This window comes from Synchiropus splendidus, chromosome 5 (genome assembly GCF_027744825.2).
Source record: "Synchiropus splendidus isolate RoL2022-P1 chromosome 5, RoL_Sspl_1.0, whole genome shotgun sequence".
Lineage (NCBI taxonomy): Eukaryota > Metazoa > Chordata > Actinopteri > Syngnathiformes > Callionymidae > Synchiropus > Synchiropus splendidus.
In genome coordinates, this window is record NC_071338.1 from 12,319,345 (window position 1) to 12,340,031 (window position 20,687).

At 41.1% G+C, this 20,687-nt stretch overlaps 8 protein-coding genes across 9 annotated transcripts; 3 read left to right on the plus strand and 5 right to left on the minus strand.

The window, feature by feature from the left end:
• Positions 1–77: 77 nt before the first annotated feature.
• On the minus strand, positions 78–1,741 carry c5h8orf33 (chromosome 5 C8orf33 homolog). Its single transcript, XM_053866145.1, has 5 exons — positions 1,565–1,741; positions 987–1,378; positions 824–914; positions 613–759; positions 78–427 (listed from the first exon to the last, which is right to left on the minus strand). The coding sequence occupies exons 1-5, from the start codon at positions 1,590–1,592 to the stop codon at positions 234–236; spliced, it is 852 nt and encodes a 283-aa protein (XP_053722120.1). The 5' UTR covers positions 1,593–1,741; the 3' UTR covers positions 78–233.
• Positions 1,742–2,284: 543 nt separating this feature from the next.
• On the plus strand, positions 2,285–3,601 carry h3f3d (H3 histone, family 3D). Its single transcript, XM_053865042.1, has 4 exons — positions 2,285–2,398; positions 2,901–3,036; positions 3,095–3,248; positions 3,325–3,601. The coding sequence occupies exons 2-4, from the start codon at positions 2,909–2,911 to the stop codon at positions 3,451–3,453; spliced, it is 411 nt and encodes a 136-aa protein (XP_053721017.1). The 5' UTR covers positions 2,285–2,398; positions 2,901–2,908; the 3' UTR covers positions 3,454–3,601.
• A 421-nt stretch (positions 3,602–4,022) lies between these two features.
• On the minus strand, positions 4,023–5,226 carry LOC128758633 (protein ccsmst1). Its single transcript, XM_053864793.1, has 2 exons — positions 5,004–5,226; positions 4,023–4,666 (listed from the first exon to the last, which is right to left on the minus strand). The coding sequence occupies exons 1-2, from the start codon at positions 5,093–5,095 to the stop codon at positions 4,330–4,332; spliced, it is 429 nt and encodes a 142-aa protein (XP_053720768.1). The 5' UTR covers positions 5,096–5,226; the 3' UTR covers positions 4,023–4,329.
• Positions 4,975–15,167, plus strand: LOC128758632 (uncharacterized protein C7orf50 homolog). Its single transcript, XM_053864792.1, has 7 exons — positions 4,975–5,132; positions 5,375–5,501; positions 5,651–5,747; positions 5,833–5,931; positions 12,047–12,261; positions 13,731–13,812; positions 14,429–15,167. The coding sequence occupies exons 3-7, from the start codon at positions 5,661–5,663 to the stop codon at positions 14,606–14,608; spliced, it is 663 nt and encodes a 220-aa protein (XP_053720767.1). The 5' UTR covers positions 4,975–5,132; positions 5,375–5,501; positions 5,651–5,660; the 3' UTR covers positions 14,609–15,167.
• LOC128758628 (G-protein coupled estrogen receptor 1-like) lies at positions 5,772–8,283 on the minus strand. The gene is made up of 2 exons (XM_053864787.1): positions 8,106–8,283; positions 5,772–7,457 (listed from the first exon to the last, which is right to left on the minus strand). The coding sequence occupies exon 2, from the start codon at positions 7,343–7,345 to the stop codon at positions 6,335–6,337; it is 1,011 nt and encodes a 336-aa protein (XP_053720762.1). The 5' UTR covers positions 7,346–7,457; positions 8,106–8,283; the 3' UTR covers positions 5,772–6,334.
• LOC128758629 (uncharacterized) lies at positions 9,515–11,580 on the minus strand. Of its 2 annotated transcripts, XM_053864789.1 has the most exons (3): positions 11,436–11,580; positions 10,705–10,790; positions 9,515–10,578 (listed from the first exon to the last, which is right to left on the minus strand). In XM_053864789.1, exons 1-3 carry the CDS (start codon positions 11,436–11,438, stop codon positions 9,798–9,800), a joined length of 870 nt encoding a protein of 289 aa, XP_053720764.1. In that variant the 5' UTR covers positions 11,439–11,580; the 3' UTR covers positions 9,515–9,797. The 2 variants fall into 2 exon arrangements, with proteins under 2 accessions (XP_053720764.1, XP_053720763.1); XM_053864788.1 differs by having other exon boundaries at positions 9,515–10,790.
• gnptg (N-acetylglucosamine-1-phosphate transferase subunit gamma) lies at positions 15,008–17,394 on the minus strand. Its single transcript, XM_053864790.1, has 11 exons — positions 17,268–17,394; positions 17,122–17,176; positions 16,988–17,055; positions 16,835–16,889; positions 16,585–16,668; positions 16,406–16,499; positions 16,088–16,202; positions 15,942–16,024; positions 15,740–15,868; positions 15,567–15,648; positions 15,008–15,505 (listed from the first exon to the last, which is right to left on the minus strand). Exons 1-11 carry the CDS (start codon positions 17,320–17,322, stop codon positions 15,432–15,434), a joined length of 894 nt encoding a protein of 297 aa, XP_053720765.1. The 5' UTR covers positions 17,323–17,394; the 3' UTR covers positions 15,008–15,431.
• Positions 17,395–17,420: 26 nt separating this feature from the next.
• Positions 17,421–20,468, plus strand: tsr3 (TSR3 ribosome maturation factor). The gene is made up of 6 exons (XM_053864791.1): positions 17,421–17,782; positions 18,138–18,348; positions 18,491–18,684; positions 18,758–18,925; positions 19,390–19,444; positions 19,835–20,468. Exons 1-6 carry the CDS (start codon positions 17,662–17,664, stop codon positions 19,965–19,967), a joined length of 882 nt encoding a protein of 293 aa, XP_053720766.1. The 5' UTR covers positions 17,421–17,661; the 3' UTR covers positions 19,968–20,468.
• The last annotated feature ends 219 nt before the right edge of the window (positions 20,469–20,687 follow it).

Below are 20,687 nucleotides of genomic sequence, written 5' to 3' on the forward strand. Positions count from 1 at the left end.
AATAACATAATCTGGCACAATGGGGTCCTATTCCATTCTACAAACCACACAAAGTTTAAAATTGAAGATGACGTGAATAACTTTAATGTACAGATATAAACACATGGATACACACAGAAAATAAGATGCGTTTAAATCCTTTCTGTTTTTCTGTTGTTAGTGGTCGAGGTTGTCTGCGACACCATGTACAGTGGATTTCAGTTAAACAAAACAAAATAATCTTGATTAGTTCATCACAGAAAATTGAAGCGGAACTCCTCTGTTGAAGCTGTGAAGACAAAAGTGTCCTGAGTGGTCGCGTTCAAGTTGGAATCTCCATCCTGGGGTTTCTGCAGGTTCGGCTCAGCAGCGGCGCTTTTGGCCTCAGCTCTGCGGTTGAACACACACTTCCTCGGGGACACAGATTTGACTTTGGCTGCAGACAGTTCTGCAGAAGGTAATGTGCTAGTTATTCACAATTTCTTCATAGGCAATGCATTTTTTGCCGAATACACGGGAAAAGGTAAGTAAGGATTTAGGCTTTAAACAATTCATTGAGAGAATCAGCTTATGGGGCACAGGTTAAACTTGAATTATGACATGTCATTGAAACACCCCACCACCACCACTCACCATTCTGAATGAGATTAAACTGCTTGCTTTTCTCTTCCTCCATTTTTTTCCGGTAGTCTCCTGCCATGGCTCTCATTACCTGTCGCTTCTTGACTAAGGGGGCTTTGGAGCTGTGTAGAGTCTTCAAAGCTCGAGACGCCTCCTCCTCTGTCAGAAAACACACAATGTTTGTTACACACAAAACATTGAATCAACTACCAACTTCACGCACTTTGTCGGCTTGTGGCTTTTTGGGATTTCAATCCAAGCTCCAGCTGCTCAATACACCAGTCCAGCTCCCTATTCAGTTGCTCCTCTGCACTCTGGAACACAGTCACTTCAAGTCAATTGGTATTATCATGATGGAAAATAAAAAGCAGAAATGTATTACCCACCAGTTCCGCATCCTCCTCTGCAACACTGGGTTCACCTAAATCCTGAGTTTTCTCCACTGACGGTGCCTTCTTCTTTCTGGGCTTTTTCTTCTTCATTGACTTTGATGGCTCTTGATGTGAGCCAACATCCTGAGAGCCACTTTTGTCCAGGGTGCAGCGTTGGCTACACTTTGACAGAACAGCTGAGGTCTCAGTTTCCATGTTTTCCTCTTCTGGTGGGATTTGAAAGTTGAAGGCAAAACAAGAGCTTTGGCTCTTCGACACTGGGACTGTCTCGGTTTCTTTTTGGACAACTGCAGGGCCTACAGAGAAGTTGAATCTGAAGCTGTTGTCACCTTGATTCCAAAAGGACTTTGCGCTTTTGCCATCAATAGCTGTGTCTGTTTTGATATCTGTTGAGTGAAAACACGCGTCAAGATATGAACTTATTTATCAATCAAAAAATAATAATAATCACACACGAAACCGTATTTAAGCCGTAGAGAGTGAATAAAACGGGGAACATAAACCTCAGATGTAAAAAATTAAAATACATTTCACAGCAAAACACCACAGTGAGACAAAAACAACGGTCGTACCGATAAACATGAGTCTCCTGTCGTTCATGCTGGCTATTCCTTGCCCTCCACTTTCTTATCTCAACACATCCATCTGAATTTAGTAAGAAGGTTTTGTTGCGATGAGCGGATTCCTTATTTACTGGATTTCTTGTTTGTCATGCGCTGTCCCGAAACTTACCACCAGTGTCTCACTAAAGCCTCTCCGTCTGATGACACATCTCCCAGACATTCGTTCCGCTCTCGAGAGGAAAAGCGCGGGACATTTGAATTGTTTAAAAGTCACATTATATGTTTCAGTTACTTTATAATAGCACGGGGATAGTGAAATCAAATGATTGATTCTCAGATCAGTCTCAATTGATTGGCAGTTGGGGGACTTTAGTGGTAAAGAACAATTCATTTAACCATAAATAATGTCAGCTTTCCACGTTGACCTCTAACAGATAGAAGTTGTCTTTGAAATACCAGGCTTTTATTTTCTGAGGAAAGTTAGCATTAGAAAAAGAAAATATTATCACATTTAAAAAACGGGTGGGGGGAAAATAATGTCTGATTTCTGTGCGCATTAATCATATGAGGACAGGTCTCAGATGACTATTTGATCACGTTATAGATCACAATTATGAACAAAAGACATTCATGAACCAGATTCCAATTCACAGGGACATACGCTGACGTAATTCCACTGTCCTCCAATCAGGTTCCGTCGCCGACTGGAGCCTGGACCAATTGGGGCGTCGTATGGGCGGAGCTATTTTTCAGACTATAAATATTTCCGGCTGTTCACGGTCGTCAACAAAGTCCCACGTCGTCGACTGGATATTCAGTAGAGCGCGCGACATCTCCCTCAAGGTACGTTTTAACCGTCCTAGGTCATATTTCAATGTGTTTTGCTACGTTTATCGTAGGTTGGGTTGCTTTGTTTTAAAGCCCTGTTTTCTGGTGGTGAGGCTCTCGAATCTTCGTATTCCGTGTAACACAAGCGGAGCGCGCCAAACACCGTGTGTGGCGGATTATGTTGATTCCCCTAGTAGCGCTAGCTACTGGAACAGAAATAGATCATGGAAATGTCGTGAGATGTACCGACAAACGGCGGTTAATGCGGATTTTAGCAGTGTTTGGTTCAGTGTGCCGCCAAAGCAGCCTGATGGCGCCATTTTACCGACCTCCATGTTCGGTCGAGCTTCTTCTGTGACGGTTTCGGTTCTGTACAGAACAAAGGCGGCGTTTTTCTGTTTCAGCAAAGCTGACTTAAAACGCGATAAATGTTTTTAGATGGCTTGGCTCAGATAATGGGAACTGTTTGTGAGGCACACTTGGTGACACTGACTGGTGCTCGCGTTCTTGTTTCTAGTCTTTAAAATGGCTCGTACCAAGCAGACCGCCCGTAAATCCACCGGAGGAAAAGCTCCCAGGAAGCAGCTGGCCACCAAAGCTGCCCGCAAGAGCGCGCCATCTACCGGCGGCGTGAAGAAGCCCCACAGATACAGGTTGGTGGTTCTGAAAAGCCAATGCAAGCGCACGTGTTTCATGATCCTTTCGCTACAGGCCTGGAACTGTCGCCCTGCGTGAGATCCGTCGTTACCAGAAGTCCACCGAGCTGCTGATCAGGAAGCTGCCCTTCCAGCGCCTGGTCAGGGAAATTGCGCAGGATTTCAAAACTGATCTGCGATTCCAGAGCGCTGCCATCGGAGCTCTGCAGGTACGGTCACCTGACCATTCAGGGATCAGCACCAATGATGCTCAGTTTTCCAACTCTTCTGCTTTTTGACCAACAGGAGGCCAGCGAAGCGTACCTGGTCGGCCTGTTTGAGGACACCAACTTGTGTGCCATCCACGCAAAGAGGGTCACCATCATGCCGAAAGACATCCAGCTGGCCAGACGAATTAGAGGAGAGCGTGCTTAAATTCTCCCCCCACAAATGTTTTAAATGTACATTTCTTTTTTTTTTTAGTACACTCTTTACCATTCCCATCTGTATCATCATCTTTTCAAAATCTTTTATTCAGTTTTGTCATTTTTGACTTTGTAAATAAACTTTCCTCTACCTCAAATTCTGTTGCAATCATTTACTTTGAACTTGGTGTTCCAAAAATATAATTAAATAATAATTATAACATTAGACCCTCTTCCGTCAGATTTTAATACAGGCCTGCTATCTTTATCTACATGTTTGATTTCTGCAGGAACAGCCTCATAACTGAACTCTTATTTCCTCTTACATGTAGACTCACAGGTGACTCTTTACGAATACAGTACTGAAGATCGCAGGTGTGAAAAGAAACTAGACACTCTGACGACCATATCGTGCTTGATGTAGACTGATCTGGCGCCAAAGCTTCATGTTAATTTAGACCATCACATCAAGTCTGAGTCTTCCCATGACAGATCTCACTTGTGAGAGCAGTTTTTACACATTTGTCTGCATCAGACTGTTTTGAAACAAAGTGACATAACACCCATTTCTAAGAAACTACAGCAACAATATAAAATAACTAAAATATGGTGTCACATTTTTTGAGAACTCATTTTAATATGAAATATTTTTAATCTACTTTGTGTTCCAACTCTATTCCCAAATACAAAGTAGAAATGAAAGGCACACACCAGATAAAAGCTGTATCAAGGTCACGTTTGAACAGTTAGTTCACAATACAATTATCTTAATAAAAGGCAATACGCATCAATGAAAACATGACACTGCTTCTGTGACAAAGCACCTTCAAATGCAGATCATTTGAAAATAAATACTATCATATTTACAGCATGAGTCCATTTGATTTCAACTGGGTTTATTTTGAGATGGTTCCTCTTCATCCGGGAGAAGTCCGGGAAGCTGCACGTTCAGCTGCTTGCCAAGCAATTCGTCCACTTCCTTTTCATCTCTCAGAACGCACCACAGAAGGAAGGCGATGCACACCACACTGACGGGCAGGACTTTCCACAGCGGTCGCTCGAACTGACTTCCCATGCCCCTGTCCACCTTCCACACCTTGTAGCTGGCCTTACTGCTGGAGAACTTGATGGGTTCATTATTGACTTTCTCATCTTCCAGTTGAGTTTTCTTGTCTCTTGACAGCCTCGGGCAGCTCTGCGTTAGCAACCTGGCACCGATGACACTGCAAACATCATAAGGAGTTGACTTTAGAGGTCAAAGTCCTCACATTCACCTATCTGTATTATGATCACCCCAAAAGAGATTATGTAGAAACGATAATGCTGATTTATTTGACATGTACTACAAAACATTACGTCAGTCAGTCTGTAAACAATCAACAGTCATTTTACGCCAATACTTTGATATCCAACCATTTATCATGAATGTGACGTCGTCAAAGTTATGTAGAACACATACTTTATGACACGGATTCGAATCATTCCTTACTTTGGTTATTATTACTTCATTACATCACAAGAGAATCAGTTCTCCTTCAATGCCATCACGTTCAAACTCACCTCCGGCTCCATGTCTCGGGGTATCTGAATTGTTTTCCACCGCCAGCAGCGCGGATGAGACCGGCAAACACTCGTCCTGTAGCCACAGACATTTGGAACCAGTGCTCATGTTATTTGGACGGACAGCAGGTCAGAGGGCTCTTGTTATATGCTCCCTGATCAGGTCATGTAACCAGACAAGTGTGCAACCTATATTCCCTTCCGTCTCGTCGCAGTCACAAAGCGATGGTTCCTACCACATAGATTGACAGATGTTTTCATGATACGACTGTGGTTTTACATGAATTATACGTTAAAGCACAATATTTTTATATAATCTGAAATGTATTCACTTACAACTTTTAAACTACTTTTCCTCGAATTTATGTAAGGTGAACACACAATGTGACTAATCCCAACTCTTGAGTCCGTCCAATCGAGATGACGTCATTTCCGCGTTGAGAACCCATGCGTGTTTCAGCGCTCTCGCCTCTTCAGTCCATTTCTACATCATTTACGGTAAGTAAAAGTTTATGAACTGAAAATTAAAAATGACCTGATGAAATAAGAGACCGGATATTACAACACGATAAAGGTGCCTTCGCTGCGACGTATCTGATGCCTTTTGCAAAATAACGAACACAGACTTAACCATTTGTTTTTCCCAGATATCAGAACATGGCAAAAAGCAAATCCCCCAAAAGAAAGAAGTTGCATTTAACTGAGGATGAAACAGGCGAAGTGTCATCTAAAAAGAAAAAAAGGGTGAGTATACTTTTCTGTGTTTATTTTTGTCTAGAGTGACATTTTGTATTGAATTGAATATTTAATAACTTTGATTTAAAACCAGGAGGATCCAGTGCCGGTCTCGCAGACTACTATCTCTGTAAAGGATGAGAAGAAGAAAAGGGAAAAGAAAAAGAGAAAGAAGAGAACAGCGGACACAGAGGTGAGATCAAAACGTGACAAATAAATATAAAATAAAAATATTTTTTGTCATGATTATGCTTTAGATGTTTTTCAAGTCTTGCAGTCTAGTAGAAATTATATAAAAAAGGAAGCTAAAATGGTAGAAACCCATTCACAATGTCTTGGTTAATGCATGTTTTCAGAGAGCAATTAATTAAAAAAGAAAGGAATATAAAAGGCCCAGTTTTTTGTCTTATTTCTAATTATTTTAATAATCAATAAAATATTGTCACATGCCTTGTAAAAATGAGCGAGTTTTAGCATAATTCATACAACAGTCTGACAGTCGTAATGGGACCCCCAACTGTAACATATAATGTGATTGATAGACTTATTTTTCTGAACATGGCAAATACTTTTCAAATTATTCGCTTAGGTGTAGCTTATGCTCGGCTGATGAATTTTTTGGGAACTGAAACCTTGTCTGTTGTGGAGTTGCTTTTAAGATTGAGAAAAAGCTTCAGCTTCTTTTGAAAGCTCTTTCCTAGGAAGCTGTAGATGAGCGGATTCAGGCAGCTGTTGGAGAAGGCAGCCAACCTTACAGCATGACCAGTCCACTGGTATTCCTCCCATAAGGTGCTCTTCCGTTTGCCTGTCCTTAAGAGATGGACACAAATAAATGTGTTCTCTGGCAGCCAGCAGAGGAAGAAGACAAACACGGCTGCTGAGATCATCCTCAGAGCCTTCTGCCTGCGTGGTCTCTGATGGCGATGGACTTGTCTCTCGCTGCGGTGGAGCACGCGTGCAATCCTCCAGTAGCACAGGCCCATCACACAGAATGGCAACAAGAAACCCAACATCACTTCCATCCACTGAATCTGAGACACGTTAGCGAAGCAGAAGTGTATTTCTCCGGCGTGCTGCACTTGAGCGACAGTGAAGGGCAACATGGTGAGCAAGCACGAGAGAATCCAAATAAGGCAGCAGCTGAGTCGGGCGCGTGGCATGCTGCGGCCCCTCGAGCCTGTGATCATCAGAAGCCGATCGCAGCTCATCCAGGTCAGGAAGAAAACACTGCTGTACATGTTGATCTGCTGGAAAAGATTCATGAACGTGCAGAGGACAGTCTTGTCATAATATCCTCGCTTCAGGTTGAAGACCTCTATAAGAGAGTCAGCCACAAGCGCGAGGTCAGCCACGGCCAGGTTTACAAAGTAAAGATCCGGGGCCTTCAGGGGGGCCTTGTGCTTCAGATTCACAACGAGGATGAGGATGTTCCCAATTAAACCCACAGGGAAGAGAAACAAAGTATAAAGACAGGAGAGTACGAGGCTGGTGACATAAATCTGAAGCCCCTCGGCAGCGCCCAGCTCTACGTCCGACACTCCGCCCGAACTGTTATGTTGAGTGAACCAATCGTACTCGGTGTCGTCCACATACATTGCTGTGTCCATAGTATTGTCCTGGTTTTTCAACGGAAACGGATGTTGGTCGTCATGGCGCTGTAGCTTCTAAGAACTTTCACCCTCTTTCAGGTTGTTGCTGCTGTTTAGTCCCCCGAAAAATCTGTGGAAGAAAGGACAATTTCATAAGTTCAAACAAACCAATTGCTTTATAGTTCAGCTGCAAAATTAATATTCAAGGCCCCTGCCCATCCAACTCTCACTCTACAGTTCCAAAATAGCCCACTTGAAATCTCTGTTTGCTGCTTAAAAAAACCCTTACCTGGAAGGAGGCAATAACCATTAAAAGATCAGAACCTGCACATCCATTCTCCCCTTACATTAACTCTTTATTCAAAATTGATGCAGCCAGCGCTCTCTCTAATAAAAATCCCCTCATGAAAGAAATAAAAAACATGAATTTAAAAAGCGATATAAGCACTGGCCTTCTCTTGTCATCACTGATTTAACTTGTTGTCTTCTGGCCTGAACTGAACTCTTAGCTTCTGGAGGGAGGCAGGCGAATTCCGTCAAATCCTCCACCTGTTTTTCAGATTTGTAGTGACACATAGTGTGACACATGATGTTTCTACGTATCAAAGCACAAACATTCGCAACATTTTGTGTGTAAGGACATAGTGGTGTCAATTTCTCTTCTTAGGTAAAGCATCTTTCAAGCTCTTAGCAAGTGTATCAACATTTTTAATAAGAGAACTGTCAAAGGCATTCAACTGAAAAGACAATAGACATTCAATTGAAGAGTTTTACTCACCTTCATCAGACATCTTTCTTCTGTGGAGTTCTCTTGTCCTTAAATGGCGACGTAGTGCAGTGTGTGTGCGTGTGTGACACCTCCATTTACCCATAAACACAACTTCAATCACAATGCAGGTGCACCTGTTTAGTTGGGTTTGGCTGGGCCAAATCTCTTAAATGCTATAGTACGAATGTTTTGGGACTTTATCTTTTCCAAAAAAATAAAAATAATTTCCTGAAAGGAGTGTCATGCGGTGCATTCATAGGTATTGTATGTTTAAATACATAAATAGGGGTGTTATGTGTTTTCACACATAACAGAGTGGAGACGTTCATATAAGCCGTATCACGTGAAGATCCTGTTTTTCATTTGTGTAACTGCTGTGGTGTCTAATGGGGTTTTTACCATGTTCAGGACTATCAGAATAAGTGTGTCATGGTTGTGGCCATTTGTGACTCAAATCAAGTTCAAAAGTGTGATTTTTACTTCCTTGACTGATTTAAAAAAAAATGTATTTCATTTTATTGTAACCTCAGTGTCACAAAAAATATAACTGGGCTGCCTTTCTAAGGAGCAGCACTGGTGTTACTTCCGAGATGCTGTTTACAATATTACTGGCGCAACAAAATAGCAACAAACTTGTTATCAGGGTTGCTCCTCTGCAGATCATGTCTTCCTTTCAACTTTTGCAACATGTCGAAGTTTTGGTAATTGTTGTTGCTATTGTAGTATCTGCAATAGTTGTACTCTCAGTAGCAAAGATTGATAAGCCTTTGCAGTTTTTATAGTGGTAGTACTTTTCATTGTTGCTGCTTAGTCACAGTGGAAGACTATACTAATCTTTGTTGTTGAAGTAGTAACAGACAAATTGATGTTTGTGATTGTTGCTGTTGTTGCAATAGCAACAAAGTGGTAGAAACAGTCGTAGTTTTAGGACTTCTTGGATCAGAAGAGAGTATAAAAAAGGCCACAGTAATAGTAGTTGTTGCTTCAGGTTGTTTTACTGTTTGTGTTGAGGTTGTTGCAGCTGACATACAATAGGTGCAGTGGTTGTAGCAGTATATGTTTGTGAAAAGTTTGTTTGACATTGTTATTCACTTAAATGAGGATCATTTTTGAATGTTTTAAAAGTTCCCATATTACCTGGAATTTTATGCCATTTAGTCGAACTGTATGTGTCATTGCTCGTTCTTGTTGGTAACCTGATGTTGAGGAGTAATTGGAATGCAACTAAGTAAAGAGTAGAGTAGAGAGAGAGAGGTTGTAGTTGAAAGAGATGAGGGATGTAATGTAATTCTCAAAAGCTCTGGTCATGAAGGTAAACCAGAGAAACTATTTGGAATTTAATGGTCAATGTTATGGTGCACATGGTGTCTACATGACAAAGATAGTGGAGATGTGGCAGTTCAGCAAAAGGAGTTGTCAATGGCATGATGCAGGAGAGTAGCCGTGACAAACCTGGATGTTTTTTTGTATTTATTTATTGATTGTTGTAAGCTTCGTGAGTTAACAGGGCACAGGAGGCACTTGTTGAGCGCAGAAGAGGAAAATGGGATACCTATGGAAAACAAAATACTTGGATGGTAGTCACAGGGAACGGAGAGGTACTAGGTGCCAAATAAGATGTAATGTACCTAGTGCGTTCCAAGCCTGAAATCCTTCTACCAGTCTTTTAAGGTTTCTGTTCTTGGGGTTCAGTTCCGTGGTCTATGACTCGATGTCCTGCAGTGTATCCGTTATCTCGATGTGTGGAGTGATGATGTTTCTGGTGGTCTGTGTGCGAACTGGACTTCGACAACAGTCCTTAAGTTGACTGAAAATTCCAAAGAGACTCTCTCGACAGGGTCTGTGCATCACCAGAACCAGCAGCAGACTGACACTGCTCCCCATGAACAGTACAAACTCTGCCACGCTGAGAAACACACTCCTGCGATGGACTGGTTCTTGGGTTTGTCTGGAATCCCGCACGAGCGATATGCCATAGAAGAGGTGGCAGACCAGCACCACGACAGTGACTACCAGAAAGACTGGACCCTCCTCTAAGCCGGACAGAAACCTTCCGTTAGATTTCTTCTGCCTAACACATCCACATACAAGGAGAACAAGTATAAATGAAAAAGGAATCACAAAGGTCAGACACAACTTTGCTGCTGGGTAGGTAACCATAGCACCATCTGAATCCATAAAGCAGGGGATCTCTTTAAGCAGATCAGTCTTTGGTCCTCGAATACCTGCTAGAACCAGGCAGATCAAAACCGAGGAGACACCCACCACACCAGTACATACCCTGGCTTTCTTCAAAGGGGCTCTGGACGGTGGGTCAAGAGTTAGGACGTAAGCCATGAGCACCAAGACAAACAGGCTGCAGAGAGAGACTGTGTTGATGGTGAAGGAGAGTGCAGCACAGCCCAGAGCTGTCGTCCGCAGGTACTCTGGTCTGTGGGTCACAGCATTGAGTGAGAGGAGCAGGAGCAGCATCTGGAAACCACTGTAAACACAGAGCAGTCCGTCGATCCAGGTCAGCCGTCTCTGCGCTCTGTAGCTCTGGCTGAAGCTGTACATCAGGAAGCAGCCTGCAGTGAAGCCCACAGCAGCGAAGAAAATGTACACACACTTTGCAGTGTGGATGATTTGCTCCCATTGCTCTGTGAGGTTCCTGGTGGTGCTTGCTGTCCCTGGTGGTGGTGTGACTGAGTTTGACTGAGAGGAAACAGAGAGTGCACACCGTCAGTCATGGTGTATAGTGACGATCATAGTTTTTCTGAAATTGAATGAGGAAGACTGTTTATTTCTGTTTATTAACCAGTCTGAAAATAATCTGCATTTTGTTTGCTTGTAGTTCAAGTCGCAGAAACCTAAATGTTTTGATTTCCTTTCAAATGAGATGTTCAAAGGAAGTTGACGACACTGTGCGTGCCATGTTTGTCAGTATTAACAATCGGTGTGGTCTTTTAAAGGACTAACTTTACTGCCTTCCATTCCAAATGTTTTTGTATTGAAAAATGTGCTATTATTTTGAAAATATACGCATAACGTTTCCAGTTGCGTCGTGTTTATTTTACAGTTATTTTTAAGTCACATTTTTATCTGAGAGTGAATGGTGTGAAGTGATTTAGTGGTGCTGATGGAAAATGCACAATGAATATTTTCAGCCATTAAAATGCAGAAGAACCAGTGTGTGCGACTGTGCTGTACACACTTTCACTAGTGATTCAAAACGCAAGTTTTCTGCCTCTGGCCTGAAACACAAATGCCAAGCTTGGTTCACCTCTTCAAGTGTCCCTTTGGGTTGTTTTCATCATTTTTAGGAACTTTTTGTAGAGTAAAACACATGTTTCCACTTACCATCTCGACGGCAGTCGTCTCTTTGTTAGTATCCTGCGATGCTGCTGCTGAACTTGGCCTCAAAATGTATCAGAATGATGCTCACTGCTCAGAGTTGAGAGCTTTTCCTGAGTGCACAAAAACAGCAGCATACTTTCTCAGTGACTTTTTGTGGCCGTGTGATCAGAAAGTCTTCCTCCCCTCCCTCTTTTTTTCCGTCAGCTTGCAGACAGAGGTCTGGTAAATGAGAGAGCATACTGGCTCCCTTGTTTAACTCCCGCTAAAACAGTCTGGCAGTCATAGTGGCACGTGCATTCACCTTTTTAAAACTTCGACATTTAGAACTTTGCAAACTTCGTATCATAGCGATTCTTCATGTGTCAGTCTGTTTTTTGTTGTAAAGTTGGTAAGAAGCTTGCGGTGGGTGTGATGCATTGTGTTGAGCGAAAGCTATAGATTCAGGAAATAGCTGTGCAAGTGCAGTGTAACAGGAAATGCTTTCGTCAAGTTAACAAGCACAGTTAAATATTGGAAACCTATGAACTGATCAAATATTGACCTCATATAACCAGTTAATCACATGTGAGCAAACCCGATTGGACCGTTTCAAAAGCATTTCTTTTGATTTGCAGATTCCACACCAAAGCAGTGTCCCCAAAGAGGAGACTTCGTCTTTAGAGGACAAGGAGGTCTTGAACCCTGAGGAGGAGCGGGTCCTGCAGAGGAAGATAAAAAAGATCCTTAAAAAGGAAGAGAAGGACAAACTGAAGGCCGAGGGGAAGACCACACAGAAGAGTGAAGCTCCAGGACCTACAGCGTCCCAGCAGGCCTTGGACTACCTGACCTGGTGAGAGCTACATGGAGGGGTGGCCATTAGATAGCTGCAGCTTGGTAATATGAGAACTGGGTAGAGGTCATAATATTAAAAAAAACATTTCTTCACAAAAGACAAAACTGAAGTACATTTTTGAAGCAAAGGTGAATTTAGGTACTTGTGTCATAAAGAGCAGCTGAACTGTGATGTGTTTCTAAAGGTCATAAAATATACCCTTTATAATCATTCCAAAACGTATTGTTCATTAAGAAGTTAAAATATAACTCTTTAAGTTGTGTAATGGCAAATGACATTACAGCCAGAAAGTTTCCACGGACCACTGTATAATTATAATAACAGAGAAGTGCATCTCTTTTAGATTCTTTTTAGAATAATGTGTTATATTATGTTGTTGATGAAATATGAATCTCTGTATTTTGTTTCTTGTAAAGGATAAAAATATTGTACCTTTGGAAGCTGACATGTTGGAGTCACCTTGCTTTTGCTGTTGCATCAGTGTTTACTGGTCTGAGTGGGAATTGACAACATACCCTGGAACCACACAGGTTTACTGCAGAATAGTGGTGTGAAAATAACGGTTAATATTCAGTGTTAACAAAATCAGTTGTATGTAAAACACGTAAGGGTTTCCAAGTGTGTTACATTTTTGAAATGTATTCATTAATATCGATTTTCTGTTGTGTAGTCATGACATTCCACTGCACACATATTTACATGTGAAAAAAGACCAACTTGGTGATGTAGGCTTAACATTGGGACCCTGGACATTGAACTGTGGGAATGCAACCTTGTTGTCATGACCGCCTTCAAACAGGTGTCTGATCAGTGACTGACCAAAGAAGAGATTCACTGTCCACTCACAAAAAGAGAAAGCTTGTAAACACCTGCTAGATCAGGGGTCTCAAACCGGTCCTCAAAGGGCCACAGTGGGTTTGTTGCAACAAGTCACCTATTCACCTGTCAGGTGTCTGACGACTAATCAGGTGATTGTCAGTCTGGTGCTGTTTGTTTCAGCTTGACACCTGGTTGGTTAAACTGTGTGTGCTTGTTTAGTCGGAACGAAAACCTGCACCCACTGAGGTCCCATTGTGGGATTTCACTTTGACACCTGTGATTTCTGTCTGCATTTCTCCATCTGCTGACCTGACAGTGGCATGTAACGTCATCTTCTCCACACATCATAGATGCTCTGTTGCTCACCAACGTGTCTTGTTCCTTTATCCATTTGTAGGTTATTGCTTTATTTAATAATGTAAATGTGTACCTCTGTGCCTTTTGATTTCTTTTTCAATTATTGCTTGTTTTGCTGTTTCGGAATTTATTTTTTGTAATTCTGTTTTTGACTTAAAATGCATTAACGCATCTGTTGAAAATATTCTTGTAGCAGTTTGACTGACTCTGTGGAGCAGCTGTTTTCTTTATGCTGAAAATATTTTTGATTTGCTAAAATATGGGTGATTAATCTTGTTGTGTGGTTACAGTTGGTCCACCCAGCGTGATGAGTGGAAGTTCCAGAAAACAAGACAGACCTGGTTATTGCAGCACATGTTTGACCCTGACATGGTAAGCTTACTTTCTTGTTGAGACTTACCTTTCCCCCCAGAAAACGTAAGAAAAGAAAATCCAGAGAGTACCACGTAACCATAGTGAGCCCCAAAAGTAGGTAGAATACAGTGGGGGGAACGTCTTTCAGACCCCCTACGCATTCTACAGTGTACCAATGATAGGAAACAAAATTTTACGTACCTTTTAAGATTAGATTAGATGTGATGGTTTATTTATTTTTGGTTCAGTTCAGTGAACATTCTCTGTTATTTGTTGACTTTGATACCAACAATATTGAGAGCTGACATATTGAAACTATCAGGAATTAGGTTTTGTTGGTTTTTCTTGTGACATATATCCAAACGCATATTATTTGTATTTGCATCTGTATATTGCATCCACACGTTTTTTTTCTTAATGATGTTTGAGATAGTATGAAACTTCAAAGGCATCCGAAAACCTTTCCACCACTCTATGTACAGTATTTAATATTATGCTATGTTAACCTCAGTCTTTTATATATGCAGTATATTTAAAAACAACACTGCCCAGTAATGAGAGGGAGAACCATGCTTTTTTGATTTGGCTCAGTTATTTTACAGAGATATAAATATGCAGATCATTCTATTTCTAGATTCCTGATGACAAGTTCTCCATCCTGCTTGAGTACATGGAGGGTCTCCGTGGAGGAGCGAAGGACACCACAGTGCAGAAGGCGTTGGTCCTGGTGCAGGAGTCGGGACAAGCGCCAGCCGACACGGTCGTCCAGCAGAGGGCGCAAAGAGCCAAGGAAGTCATCCAGCTACTAACCTGAGCGGGCATTGAGCAGAAACACTGTGTTGTCTCTAGGTGGCTTGTGCATAAGTTGCACAAAATAATGCACAAGTTTCGATACTTTTTTCCACAAGTCAATCTGTTTGGTTTAATGAATGTTTTTGTTTTTGCTTCATTTTGACGTAACATAGACAGTTGGTGAAAGAATGTTACTATGTAACTAGTATTTGTGATGTCTTGCATTTGTTCTGCTTGTGCGGCTCCTCAGTCTGCATCCACTGTCCTCCCATCACACCATTCTTAGCTCGTGGTGTTGATGTCAGGGTTCGTGTGACCCTGGGGTACAGATTCCTTTCCTCTGAACATTCAGTGCCGGTGACTTGTAGATATGGAAGTGTCTATGATGATTTGATTTTTTTACATGAACTTCCAAGGAAACAGCTGTCAACATTTTGTTTATTAAATCTCAATTTCAGATGCATGAAATGTAGAATGTTTTCCCAGTGATGCCTGCGCATCACTCCATCCCCTGGATTAAACGTCAGTCTTCGACTGACAAGCAAAGAAATAACAAATAAATATTCATTGTACAAAAAGTCATTTCAGTGTTCTTCTGTGAAGCCATCAAGAAAGCATTCAGATTCTGAGAGATTAGTATTTTCACATTTCAATCACCAGCTGAAGTAAAGTTTCTCAAAGTACTTGTCCCAATGGTATTTACTTTATTTTGAAGCAAAAAAATGTAGCGTTGTCAATATAATTCATTGCCATGTGGCAGGTTTTTGTGGCCCTTCCCCACTGTATCTGGTGAGTATTTAGTATTTGTGGGTGACACAGTTATCATCTGGAGTGAATGACGACGGTCAGTGCAAATCAATGAGTCCAATGTCTCCTCTTAAGTGTTGATCTGAAACTGCTGCAGGGTCTTTGCTTTTATCTGTAACAAAAAGAATAGTTCAGCTAAACCAGTAAAAAGATTTTTGAACAAAATAACTTACTATGTGTCGGAGTGAAAGGAATGTTATGTTGACGAAGAACCGCTTGCAGCCTCTGGACCTCCTCTCTTAGTTTTTGAACGTCCTGTTAGTGAAAAACCACATTATCATTTTCCATTCAGTATTTAACAAATTTAAAAAATGGAATGCTTGGTCAGTATATCACATATACACACCTCAGTGCATTTTTGCAACGAGCTGTCCATTTCCAAATCTGCAGCCACTTCATTCCGATTTACATTCACTTTCTGGCTTTTCAGTAATCCCGCCTCCTCAAATATATCCTTTAGCAGATTGTTGTATCCCTGCCGAAATATAGCAAATCACGAACAACCACATCTCAATACGGACTCGTGACGTGGTCGTTCAACTACTCACCTGCTCAGTTATAAGACCTTCATACTTGGACTGTTCAACATCATCCCATTCATGTTGAAGCCTTTCACTCAGGGTTGGGTACACTTGAAACAGACATCAATTATTAATGGTGAATTTAATGCATGTTGACAATTAATAATAATTACCTAGAAGTGCATGTGGATGGCAGACTAATGGCGTCTCAAAAGTAAGCGAGTACACACATGTGCTCGGCTCTGACACTGCAGCAAGTTTACTTTTAGTCCCACAGACGAATATGACCTACAGAAAGATGAAACATGAAAGAGACTTGATGTGATTCACGTTTATTGTAGACAGAGCGCAATCCAGTAGAGCAGCACCTGCTCCATTTAACTTGAGTGACTTACTGGAACAACGTCCTTTGCCTTCACTACTGTACTGCATATTTTGATCCTCATACTTTGCAAGAGTTTCACTACAACTGAGCCTTCATTTCAACCAACCTTTGTTTCTCTGCTTCTGGCTCCACATGCATCTCCTTCTCTCATCCACATGCCCATAAAAGTATTGTTTGCTATTTCCCACTCCTGCCAGATCCTGTTGGGGTGTGGCAAATAATCTTGGTCAAATCCATTATCACTTATCACGCTTGTTTTTTTTGTTTTTTTTTGCAAGCTCTTACCCGAGAATCCCACTGTAAGCATTCCATCGGAAGGACTGCTCATGTTGGGTGACGTTGTGAAAGGGGCAGAGTTCATATTTATACCTGGAAAATATCAAACATTGAGACTAGAGAAGGGCGGAGGTGATAAAAAGTATGAATAAATAAGTATGTATGTTTGACAAAAATGTGCATTTGCCTAAATAGGCACAACCTAAATGAAAAACTGGATGAAGTGATTAATGAACATAATATTGTCATAAAAACTTACATTGACTCAGTCAGTGAGAAGCATTTTCCAGACAAACGATGAAGATGTGCTGGGCCTGTACCAGAACAATGTTGTACAGTTTAGCAAAACAGCTATTGCTAAAATGTGAATGCTGTAGATATATCACAGGATCGGCAGAGTCGGCCTTTTTACCGGACACTGGAGAGGGGGTTACTTTGGGCTGCAGTCTGTTTCCCTGGGCCAGATAGGGATTATTGACCCTGAACAGAGGCGCATGAATGAACTTGAGTACGGAACAAACTTGCGACTTAACAATGCAAGCTTACCCAAATGTATTGGGCTCCTCGACAATCTTCATTTTACCAGCAATCCCATGGCTAACTGTTAAAAAACACCAAAACGTTTCGATTATGCAGTCACGCAGACACTAAAAGGACGTGTTTGGTTTTGCTAATTCATGAAAAGTACTTACCCAGTAAAGATATACAGCCTAAAATCACAGTAACAGAATGCTGTATACTCGCCATTGAATTCTGTTCATAAACGTTACAAACAGCAATGTACAGTACTTCCTGTTTGAGTCATGTGACGGGGCGTCTGTCAGGAACTGAATAGTACGCATGCGCAGACCCCTTCTTGCGACGTGCTTTCCACGCTGCGGCTAAACTTGTTTTTTTTCGTCGAAAGGTTGAGGAGTCCCAAATATTTAGTGCCAAAATTGTATTTTCAATATACACGTTGTACACTGGGACGTGAAACGTCGCCTGTTGTGTTTAACGTAATGCGGAGTTTTACAGTTAGCCAAGCTAGCTAGACATGTAAACACTGGTGGAAGTTGACAACAGTGTGGCAATAGAGCGAATAAAATGGGTCGCAAAAAACAGGGAAGATTTGTGCGCCCTGAAAGCAAAGGGAAGGACATTCGGCACAAAGTAAAGGGGAAGACATTGGAGGCCTTCACAGAGGAAATGCACACTGCCTTTGAAGGTAATTATTTAAGACGTACCACGTTGTGTTATATGTAATACAAAAATAAATATCCCATTCTCGTTTACTGTGTTCACGACGTTCATTTTGACATAGTAATAATATCCCACAAACTGCACATAAAATGTATTATTTGTTAAAGTCCTTGAAATGGTTTTACATCAAATTGTTGGTTATTAGGGGAAAAAAAGGATTGGAACAACTCAACTTTAATTTGTCGGAATCAGCATCTATTTTTATACCACAAGCCCTGGATTTATAATCATCGATTTTATATTAATAACCTATACATAAGTTATATGTATGTCCACTGTAAGAGTCGCAGCACTGTACTCACCTTCAACACTCTTTACAGCAAGTCTTCATGTAGAAGAGGGTGCAGAAGCTTCCCAAGTCAGACTGCCATGTCCACTCGCCATGTGGGAGTTGGGCCACTGTGATCCCAAGCGATGCACTGGCAGAAAACTTGTACGTAAAGGCTTTGTGCGAAACCTTCGTCTCAATCAGAGATTCAACGGCCTCATACTAAGTCCAATGGGTTCCAAATATGTGACTCCAGCAGACAGGTATATATATATATATATATATATATGTGTGTGTGTGTGTGCGCCTTTTATACTCTTTGTTGCCGATCTTACTGGATGAATTGGCATGAAATATAGCAACGTACATATATTTTGTAATTGTATCTACTTTATTAAATGGCAGAGACATTGTTGCCAACAATGGTCTGGCAGTGATCGATTGCTCTTGGGCCAAACTGGAGGAGACTCCCTTCAATAAAATGATCGGAAGCCATCCCCGGCTGTTGCCATACCTCGTCGCTGCAAACCCTGTCAACTATGGGAAACCTTGCAAGTTGTCTTGTGTGGAGGCTTTTGCTGCCACATTCTGTATCGTGGGTAAGGCGAGAGAGCTGGTAATACAGTCAAAGAAGTCCCACAATCAAAGACCCACTGTTTTTTTTTTCTGCAGGTTTTGAAGAACTGGCATTACTTTTGTTGAGGAAGTTTAAGTGGGGTTCAGCATTTATAGATCTGAATAAAGATCTGTTGAAGAAATATTCTGTCTGCCAGACAGAAGAGGAGCTGCTTAATGTGGAGAAAGAGTTCCTGACATCAAAACCTCACGAGGAGGAGTTTGGTAAGAAAACAGTTTATGATTGTGATTTTTTCTTTTTTTACAGTTCAAATTTTGGTATCTGTTAACAATGTTGAGTTACCTTGTTGCATAGATGTAGTACATAGGTCGTATAGTATGGGTGGGACAAAAATATTTGAAGACAGCAGTCTTTACATATTGGTTAGCGTTGCTTCATGATATTATCGTTAAAGATCATGTATCCTCTATCACACTATGAGCGTGATAATGATATGCTGTACTATAGCTCATAGTATAGTGTCACATAGCGTTGTACGGTTATAGTTAAGTACCGGAATAGCATAGCAATAGTATTTTAAGTGGTCCAGTAATCGAACACGCAACTCCAAATCAACTTCTGCATTCACCAGTCTCATTTTATAACTTCAAATAATCCAATGCCATTTATTTATTAGTCTTACCAATTATTTATCCTCCAACCAGTGTTGAAAAATGTTTCATTTTAGATCCATTTGATGTCACCTCTGGGGTAGAGTGCAGAAACCTCAACAGACGACAGTGGTAAGTTTTCCTTTGGCACCTTACATTTTATTGAGGAAAAACATGTGAAAATACATGGTTTTTCTTAGGTTGGTTTGAAGGCAGAAAAAACAAACTTGATGTTAATGTGATTTGCAATATGTTTTCATTAAACTTGAGTCTCAGTTAAATTGCTTATGAATGTAAATTACTGTATTTGAGAATAAAGTACATGATCATGGCAAGAGCTAATGATCAGGATCACACAGGTCACTGTTTCCGGCAATATGCATTGCTCAAGTGAATCTTCAGTAAACCTAACAAATGCTTCCTGTGGAAAATAACTTATGGATTAGATGGAAATAGCGAGTGACAAATAGCAAATGGTGTGGATTTGTGGAACGTTGTGATGAAGCTTTATCCATCCTCCAGTGAACCCGAAGATGAAGATTCGGACAAAGAAACTGACTCATCGGAGGAAGACGAAGATGAACAAGACGGAAATGTGAACTCTGAAAATGACGATGAGTCAGATAATGATAGGGAGGCTGCATTAAATATATAAAGTATTATATTTTGGTTATTCAAATACATCATCTGTAAAAAATTGAAATCAAGCATCACAAGGTTAAGAAAATCAAGTGACATTTTGTACATTCTGTGAACACAGGATCACATGTTTGGGGGGAAAAACACGGTGAAAGAAGTAATGTGTTTTGTTAAATAAAATACTAAAGTCACAGTATCTGCTGAAAGTTTTGGGAAGGTCAAATGGTGTTAAGGCGCAGGAATACAGCCAAGTTGCATCTCAGTTCAAGAAAGAGCTAATAAAGTGAATTGAAAAAGTTTTCAAGTTTAATGCTGTTGCAGTCTTAAAGCAAATGAACACATTGAGGCACGGCTTTGGTACTGAATCCTGGTGATGATGGGTCTGGCTGCCTGCCGCCGGTCATCTAAGAGAGAGTAGAAAGAGATGAGCGTGATTTTCATTTCACCCATCATCTGCTGCGAGACATTCTTCACACGTCAAGCTGCTGGTATCCAAGTCATGAGCCAAGTAATCGAAAGGGTTTAAACTGATCTCAAAGCCGAGCTCTTAAATCGCGACGGTTCTTTTATTTACATTTCATACATATATACATACATAGGTCAATCTGGCGCCTCCACGTGGTAGCTCTGTCACTCTCTTCATTTACAAGAGTTTACGAAAAACAAACTGCAGATATTCTCTACTTTGAATGCCCACGTGTGCGGACATTCTTTAGCAGAATTATATTTTCACACA